The sequence below is a fragment of the Choloepus didactylus genome, chromosome 9 (genome assembly GCF_015220235.1).
Source record: "Choloepus didactylus isolate mChoDid1 chromosome 9, mChoDid1.pri, whole genome shotgun sequence".
Classification (NCBI taxonomy): Eukaryota; Metazoa; Chordata; class Mammalia; order Pilosa; family Megalonychidae; genus Choloepus; species Choloepus didactylus.
In genome coordinates, this window is record NC_051315.1 from 45446454 (window position 1) to 45456311 (window position 9858).

At 36.1% G+C, this 9858-nt stretch overlaps 1 protein-coding gene across 1 annotated transcript in view; it reads right to left on the reverse strand.

The window, feature by feature from the left end:
• The window catches only part of LOC119544201 (cytohesin 1 interacting protein), a 29806-nt gene extending 20441 nt beyond the window's left edge, over window positions 1-9365 (reverse strand). Inside the window, exons 1-3 of the mRNA XM_037849430.1 lie at window positions 9099-9365; window positions 1128-1177; window positions 836-890 (exon numbers count right to left, since the gene is read on the reverse strand). Of these exons, the coding sequence (XP_037705358.1) occupies window positions 836-890; window positions 1128-1177; window positions 9099-9272 (279 nt within the window). The 5' untranslated portion in view covers window positions 9273-9365. The remainder of the gene's footprint in view (window positions 1-835; window positions 891-1127; window positions 1178-9098) is intronic.
• Window positions 9366-9858: the final 493 nt, after the last annotated feature.

Sequence of the window (9858 nt, forward strand, 5' to 3'; positions counted from 1 at the left end):
TAAAATCTGATGTGTGGTATAAGAATATGACTATAAAAAACATATCTATAAGAAATGCAAATGTGCTATGGAAAAGAACCAGCAATGCCTAAGCTATGACAGCTACACTTAATTGGACTAGACTTCATTTGACTTAAGTTACCATGTTTACAAACATGGCCATTAAAAAGCAGACAGAAATGAGAAATTAAATTCTTGAGCAATTACACTGAAACCTATAAAGACTGTCAATTTTCTACTACATGAGACAATCTGCAAATAGAGCCAAAGTGTTTCAAAAACTAATTATAAGCTATTGTCATTAGCAAAAAAAGGACAAATTTCTCATTATATACAATATGTACTCCTTAGTATTTTCAAAATGTAACATATGCATTCCACATACATATACATCTACATATAGTCCTCCAAGTATTTCCTGAATACTGAAGTGAAGATTTAAAACACAATATTACAGTATAAGAAAATTATTATGCAAAACAAATCAAAATTGCAAATATATATCAGTACCATCTATAAAATGTATTTCACTCTTTTATCTAAAACCTGGATGATATCAAGCATCCTTGATCAGCCTGAACTTAAGGACAGACCAAAGCTACTAAGAGCAAGGACTGAACACGTCTCAACGGTCTTGTTCTCATCCGTTTCAATATTTTCTTTTCTTGGTGGTATACGCAACACACTGGAGATCTACCAAAAACAACCACCCTCTACATGAAAGTCACAGTTTCTATCATTTTCTAATTCTAATTTCATTCTTTCTTGACCAATATCGTGACACTACCACGATATTTTTTTCCTAAAAAGTCTGGAAAATGTGAAAATTGCTCACCTGAATTTCAAATCCAAATGTGCCATTATCCTGCTTTTCCACAGTAACCAGCTTTCTGTAACAAAAAAATTAAAATAAATTACATTTTAAAAAAAACCTACACATGAAGACCACAGCATCACATTTGACACATATTTATCACTAGAAATAACTGTTACGATTAAAAATGGCTGACATTTATCCAAATTGTATGTATGAGTGTGTGTCTGTGTGTGTGTGCATGTGTATCTGCATTATCAATGCATTGAATTAGGAGAGCTATGTTCCTAAATATCTGCAATAAAGACTTTACCTTTGAGGCCAGGAAAATTCACCTAAAGAACTTGATCTGGTCAAAGCAAGCTGAAAAATACAAAAAAAAACAAAAAACAAAAAACCATAGTTATCTAAAGTCCTTAAGAGACATCTGTTAAATGTTCTAAAGCACAAACTACTTTGTTCGTTATCACCTTCTTTGGCCCAGCTCCTAGGAAATTGTTATGTAAGGTAATTTTACTCTTTAGTGAAACCAAAGGAAAGCTAGGAAAGGGGACTTTCAGACATTCTGTTTAAAAGATTAAGAAAGGCTCCAAAAATAACACTGTGGTAAAAGAGTTAAAGTAATGTGGCAAAATCCAAAGCTTCCAAAATGAACTTCATATCTGATCTGTATTTAAGATAGCCTCTGAAAGATCAGCCATAACAATTTTTAGTCACAATGACATCCAAAGTAAAATAATACCCACAGAATAGCATATGAAATCCAAATACTGATGGAATGTGGCAATATTGATGAAAGGACTGTGATCATTCTAATGGTTCAATATGAGTTACTGTTTTTAGCAGGATAAAATAATCTCTAAAGGACTAACTCACATACAGAAACACAATTCAGATGAAATTAGAGACTCAAAATCTCAATTTTATTTATGATTTATTTTTGCAACAGTTTTGGAAGAATGTAATGAGATTTCCAGCCAAGAAAGAAATGGAAACCTCAGAATTGTATAAATGATATAAACAATATCACCTTCACTGCTCTCCACATTTTGGAAAAAGAGCATATAAATTTAAGCTTCCAGGATACATTCTACAATTGTAAACCAAGGAAAAGTCAACAAAAAGTGGTGCCTTATTTTTTACAAGATTATAATGGTTTTTGTTCATTTGTTTGTTTTATAAATTAATAATATTAATTATGTGGTACATTTGTTACAATTGATGAAAGAATATAATTATTATAATTGTACCATTAACTATAGTCCATGGTTTACATTAGAGTTTCCTGTTTGTGTTGTACAGTCCTATGGGTGTTTTTTTTTCCTAGTAACATATATACAACCTAAAATTTCCCCTTTCAATCACATTCAGAAGCATTGGCCTCAGGGTCCAAAACCTAAGCTTATGCTACTCGCTAACCCGTGATGTTTAACTATCAATCTGATATGATCCTCATAGAGCAGTGAATACATAAACTGTCAGGAGATCAATGCATAGTTAGTCCAGAAAAATAAGAATAAAAGATGAAAACTGGGAGGAAAACAAAACATAGATAAAATTAATGTGTATGTAACAAGCTATAGACAAATGAAATTCTAATTAGGGCATTCTTCAGAAGAGAAGACTACGTCATTGTAAGGTATTTGAATTACTAAGTACCAAAGGCCAGAATTCTCACAAATATTCCAGAATGCCTCAATATTCAGAATTCGGCTGCCAGTCAATAAAATTAGTGTAATGGAGAGGTGATCTCTTGCCACTGATTTGATGTGAATGAATTACACGGTCCTGTCTTTTCAGTTTTGGATCTCAACTCATTTATATCACCCCAAAGACATAATGAGAAGGCTCAAACCCAAAGAGACTAAGTAGAATTGATAAATATTATCTATTTCTTCTTATTAGGACTAACTGTTCAATGCCTACAATAGTTTGTATCATTTGAAATAGCCTGATTCTCTACCTAATACACATCATTAAGAAAGATGGGGAACATTCAGCTACGTAGAAGGCTGCCTTTTTGTGGGAGAACACAATAAACTTGACATTCCCAAACATTCTCAATCTCTCCCTTATATTGCACTTACATTTACTTAATCTATTTTCATAATATTCATTTGCTATGCTTTCTATCCTTAATTTCGATTGCAGGGTACTTAGGTGGGCCTTATCTCATTATGTTATCTGTAATCATAACTATGATTTGTGTTTAAAAATATCCTTTTTGCTACCATTACTCATCAAATTATTTATATGTATATATAAGAATATATGTGTATATATTCATATATGCACATACACATAGAGAAAGAGGAAGTAATCAAGTACATTGAAGTCCTTTATGTGCATTATTGCAATTTACATTTTTCAAATTCGATAATTTATACAATTTTACATCAAGTAGCAAAATAAAGGTGGACCTAGTAGGGTTTAGGAATTGGGGAGATGTATACTCTGTCAGGCGAAAATTCATTTCTGAGTTCTGAAACTCGCTTCTTTGACCCCATGATTTCCAAATGAAGAGGTATTAACGTGTCCAAACAGCACGTCTATCTGAATCTGACTTAAGGACTGATTTGAAATAAAATATTTAGTAGGACTTGAGCAGGTTGGGGAATAAAGACATAAATTTTCTTTTCTTCCATTCCCCAAACCTAAGGAACATATATTTTACATCATTGAAGGAGGTGAAAAGAAAAAAAAAAAAAAATGGTTTAGTGTGTGAAGGAAATTTAATTGACCTTAAGTGATTAAAAAAATAGTTTTTCCATCATGTCTCATTATGTCGACCTAATGTGCCCCAAATTATCATTTTTCAGATATATATGGATGACATACTGAATTAAATGGCTCACTTCTATATTTAACTATATGACTGCTTTGGGCCTCTTGGGGACTGTATTTGTTTTACTTTCTACCCTGGTGCCTAGCACATGTTCTGAATATAGTGGAAACTTAAAAATAGAGAAATAGACAAAGAGAAATAAATTACAAGACAATAATACAAGCAAATAAATGGGTGAGAGATCCAAATTAAAGTATTCTAAAAAGTCTCATATTTTTCAAGAGGAACGGGTTAAGATATTCTTCAACTGTGTCCTTCACTGATGTAAATATTCAGGAAAAAGCTAGAGGGTAATCAATAAGAATATATAAATAGGGTATCCTGAACATGTAGCAAGATTAAAAATAAAAGAAAATGAACAAGAAGGAAAAAAAACTTAATCTCCATACAGCAAGAAGCATAGAAAAAGGACTAATAGAAAACAAAGTAAAATAGTAATGCTTTAATACATAATTGCTGAATAAATGAATGATGGCAAGAACTAATCAATTACTAAAATTTCAAGCCTTTCTTCTGCAATTGTAAATGCCCTTTCGCTAGGCAAATAATCATAGCATTAATGGGAACCACAAGATTTCATCTGCTCTACTCCCACCTGCCTTCTAAATCAAAAGTCACTCTGGATAGATTCAGATCTAAAATATTTTTTCATAAGACAGATCCTACACATTTATAGAAAAGGAAATTTCCCCACCTTGCTCCTGTTAATCTTTTTATCTAGCTAATTGACTTGTTGAAAATATTTGCCTAACACAAGGTGAGATACATAGCAAACATTCAATTCCTGTGGACTAATTTGGGTTATCAGTGACACATACAAAAAAATCAGACTAAGTCAAGTTATCAAATAGTTTCTACTCTGGATTAGCAATAGGCCTGTCTTAGGCACCTAATATTTAACTAAAAAACAATTTAAATAAATTAGGCACCATCAAATTCTTTGACACATGCCACATCTTGACACAAAGCCTACTTGTTTCTGATCTGGGCCATCAGACTAAGACAACACGGAAAGGAATGTTCTCAGGGTTCAACCTTGCTCACTCACAAAACTATCTGCCGAAATGAAATGAAGTATGTCTAAGGTCTTTTCAAAAGTTTTCTGCTTTGGAAAAAATTTTCTTTACAGACCTTTGCCAAGTGCAAGCAGCCCTGTCCTGGGATCCAACCCATGGAGTCCTGGGCTTCCCAGCCTGCCCTCCCGGCCAGAGCCTTTTCTCAGGGTTGTAGCCAAGGCATCAACAATCATGAATGAGGAAATGGTGTGCAATGCACAGCATATGCTGGCTACAGCTGTCTGTTATTACACATTATCTAATATGAGAAATCCAGGCTTGGCAATTTGGCAGGCCTGCAAACTACACATTCAATCACCACTGCTGATTAAAGCTCCTTAACTCCTTGCTAGCCATTAATAACATTCTTCTACTGTTTTTATCAGATAACATAAAAAATCAGGTATCAAAATTCAAATTGTCATGTTTTGCTGTTACACAGGGATCCCTCTTAACTGGGAAACCATTACCAAACATTTTAGCTGTCAGTTTTCAAAAGATATGGGGAATTTGCCGCTCAGCCAAACAGGTAGCCAGCCTCAGGGGAGCTCAAAGTCGGGTAATGTAGCCACTTCTGCTGCTAAATTAAACTCTAACTTCCTGGACTCACCTCTTGTGTACTCATTTCCTGAAAGTGTTGGAGGGAGTGGGGGAAGGATACTTATTCACAGTGGTTTTTTGTTTGTTTGATTGTTTATTTGCTGTTGCTTGTTTTGAAAGTCCCACAATTATATGCTCTGCTCCCTTTCCAGTTCCCTGCCTCATTCCTTTTTTTTTTTTTTTCCTTTTGAGTTAGAAGCATTAGGATATCAGCTCTCTTCAGACTATTCAAAGATACGCAAATTAATGAAGCTACACTCAATTTTTTAACTTCTAAATGCTTTCTAGGAACCTCAATAGAATGTTGCAGCCTCCAAGAAGGTCTGATGATGGGCTTGTGGACCACTTTTTCAAGTAAAATTATTGGATATTGATTCCAAGCATGTCATTATGGATTAAGAATATTTTCAAATCCTTTTGTATTTAAATTCACAGTTTTCAAACTAAAAGTATTCACTTAAATGATCCTAATGCCTTGGGGCATTAGAAACAGTTGGGCTTGGTAGGAAGGGGTGGGTGTGTTGCCAGGAATAATGTGAACGCTCCTGAAATATCCTCAACCCAGAAACATCCACAGTACAGAGTTTAGCACAGTATTCCATATCTGAACTTGTAAGTGAAGTCACCCTTCCAGAAGCTGCCTATTTAGGAAGAGTTCAATAACCTGAAAGAAAATTAGGCAAAGGTAGCCAGTTGTGGTACCACTGCTGCACATTTTTTTAATTCATTTTATTGAGATATATTCACATACTATGCAGTCATACAACTAATGCACATTTAGTCTCCTCGACTGCTGGTCAGGTCCCCATTCTCACTACATTTGTGAAAATTGCCTTCCAACAGCAACCTACAAAAGTTGGAGAGCAGGTGAAAATGTATAGCCACCACCCCTTTGGCATCACCACATTTATAAAAACTATCCTATTTCCTACTGTCTCCTTCCTACAGAGTTCTCCATTGCAGGGACTTGTTTTTTCTAAAACTATGTTTAGAAGTAGGAGTCATACAAGGGTGTCTGACACCTCCTACAAATAGAGGTATTGAGATACATACACAGAAATCTATTTTAAACAATTCTGAGTGATTCGAGAGATTAATCTGAAACTACAGGGTAACCAGATTCAGCTTTGCAGAAACCAAAGCCAACAATAACAAGAAGTACGAATTGTTGACGTCAGCCCTGAAAGTGTTGGAGAAAACGGTAGGCAGAGAAACACCTGCTCATCTGACCACCTCACAAGGATCTTGTTGCCTGAAATTCAGTCAGTGCCAAATTAGTGATTAGCGTCTAATGACCAGTTAAAGGAAATGAATATCCATTTGGTAAATTCCGAAATGCAATAATAAATTTGCATCAGGTCCTACTGATGACAACTGCATAGAATCAGAAGTATCACATACGAGGTGTTCTTTTGCTTTTTTAAAAAAAATTAATAAATTTTCATAACAATAAGAAAAAGCTGTAGACAGTGGGAGTCCCCCACTGGAAATAAAATTTAAAGGGGTTGGGGGAAACCCAGAAAAGATCAGAACATATGAATAAATTAATCAGGATGTATGTGTATATGCATTGCCTATGCATTTCACATACCTAAAGCCCTATCATTATCTTTTCCCCATAACCAGCCTCTCCAACTGATTGCCTTTTTTCAGCTCATGCTATCTTCACTCAGGCTTAAAACCAGACACTCCTCTGTCTCCACTACCTTTCGTATTCAAATGTGTTGGTCTCCCCTCCATTCTCTCATTTTCTCTTTCCCCAAGTAATGCAAGAGTTGCTCCCTCGCCACTGGTCTCCACCCACTCACCCACATACCACTTTTCTAGAATAAGTTTCCTACATCCCTCCACTGCTCAAAATCCTTCAGAGGTGCCTGTGTGGGCCAAACTACGACTTCCTCAGGGGGAGCGTCCACGTGTTCCCTAAAGCAGCTTGGCTCTGAGGCCTCCCCCACCTCCCACAAAGACACATGCAGGGTCCTCCTGACCCAATCATTTGCTGTTACCCAAACATGCCCTAAAGCCCCTGGGATCTGTGCCTTGGCATTAATTATTCCCTGACTCTGGATTCCCCTCCAATATCTGGTATATTGATCCTTCTAGGCTGTACTCAAAGACCTGTACTTGGATCAGATCAGTTACTTTGTTTTGCTTTGAGTAGTACTTAGTTGTTCCGCCTACTGAATTGTAAACCCGATACAGGCAGGAAATGGGTTCTCTCATCTTTTTGTACTCCTACACTTAGCATGATATCTGTCCCCTAGTAAGTTCTCAAAACCAACTATTGCACTGAAATGGCTAGGTATTGGCTGAAGGATAGATAAGACTAATGAAGTTGCAGATGTGCAGGACATGAAGAGTGGAAAGTTCCCACCCTAATTCAAAAATTGCTATCTATTTTTAGCAATAAATATTCTATCAAAAAGTGAAATCAAAGCCTAACCCAGTGAACCATATTTTGTCTGAGAGCTGCATGGCAAATAGAAAGTACAACAGAATGCTCTGTATCTGAAAACTGAATAAAGATTTTGGTACTTGCCTCAGTTGCTTTATTTTCAAACAGGATGTGAATTCATAGAAATGTTCATCATCACAATAAATGTAATATCATAAAGCACTTTGGATTGAGAATGACCTAAAAACCAAATCATGGCAAATTATGCCCTTATCTTCATTGTGTAAAGTACCAAGGAATCAGCTACTGGACATCACAGAAAAATCATGACTCTCCCACCCTATTGTAACTTCCTAATCCTGAAATTAGAAAGTTTAAGGTGTGCACATGATGTAGATGCAAGATTTAAGGACAGAAATTCATGCTTTAAAGCAATTCTAAATATTTTCAGTATGAGTGCTATCTCTACGTTCAAACAGCTATGGGGCACTGTAGCAAGTTATATAACCAAAACCTGAAGAGGTGTTGGTATGCTTAATTTTTTTTTTACATCTTATAAGTTGGAGAATGAAAAAAAATTCAGATTAATTTCAGTTGGACATGTATTTTTTCTTACCTATGGAAATACACTACAGTAAAAATAATAGCATGGTTTAACCTTTTTTGAGCATATATTATGTGTCAGTCATTGTGTAAAGCACTGCACATTTCCTAACTTAAGCAGTATGAGGGTGACTCTATTATTTATGACATATCTTCATTTTAGAAAAAAGAAAACTGAGGCTTAGAAAGGCCAATGACTTGCTAGCAAGTGACAGCGCTGGGGTTCTCTCTGGCACTCATTATACTGTATTGCCTCTCTTACCTAAGAGAATCCTAATTCCTCATAGCATGAGGCATGTGGCAACACCCCAGAGCTGAAGAAAGCTTATTTAGCCATTAAAACTTGTCCTCAAGAAAAAAATATTCCCATTTGATTATGAACTGAAATGACATCAAAAACTGGGAGTGAGGATGGGAGGGAAAGGGTCCCTGGGAGACATAATGGGAAAAAAGATCATTAATTCTCATACCAGTTGAATCTGTACAAACCACCTTCAAGTTGGAGGTGCTTAACGATTCTCATGCTCGTTTTACCCGAACATCTCTTCAAATGAGAGAAACTATCTGCTTTTAAGTTTTGCCTTGAAAAACAATTTTGATTTTGGTCTCAAATCTTTGCACTGATCCACAAGTTCTCTGGGATCCTTGCCTCCTTCCTCACCCATTCTCTTAGTCACTAATGCCAAAGCCTCTAAAATAACATTTTTGGTAGGAATTCAGACAAATGTATCATTCTACTCTCGAGAGACACACAGGCGCTTTCAAAGTACAAAATAGCGATCATACCTGCTTTCGCCCCCGAGGCAGAGTAGCCACCGTGTCTGCCAGTATTTGTATCCTTCTATTATCATCCATCTGCAGGTTGTCTGTGAGTGTGGAGTAAGAGCTGTAGGCTGGAACCACACAGTAGTCCACCAAATTGCCATTGCTGCTCTGTTGCATGAGCCTTTGTAAAGACATTGTGAATAAAAATTACTCCAGCTAGTACATGGTTGAGTGGCCTTACAGGACAGGGGAAGCTCAACCTATAACCCTCTGACAAGTAATCAAAAGTAGCAAAGCAGAAAGAGCCCATGTGACTTCTGTGGTTTGAGGTACTTGTTACACAAACCCTATCTCGAAGTTCACTCCCGTTTCTCAGTGCTTTTCTGTTGTTGTTGTTCTTTAAGCCCCTGGGAGAACGTAAAGCTAGCTTCTACAATGAAAGAAAATCAATTTGTTCTTTTCTCCTTCAAACAGCCAGAACTCTTAAGCTTTTATGTTCTATGGCAAGATGTGTTCAAAACACCATCTGCCATCTTTTTTTAAAGAAGAAAGAAAAACTTTCCCAAGTTCTGCCATTTGTTTTTCATCCATTCTCTTAATATTAGCAGTGCAGTGTAAAATTCAGAATGTGCAGACACCCAGTTCTTGTGAACATAAGCAAGAATTTCAGGTTCCAGTCATAATGTTCCGTTACAAAGTCCTTGTAATGTATTTTCCCCAAAGTACACCCTATCTCAGTAATGTTCATTAAAAAGACATTATATCGGCCGCTTGGGTTGCA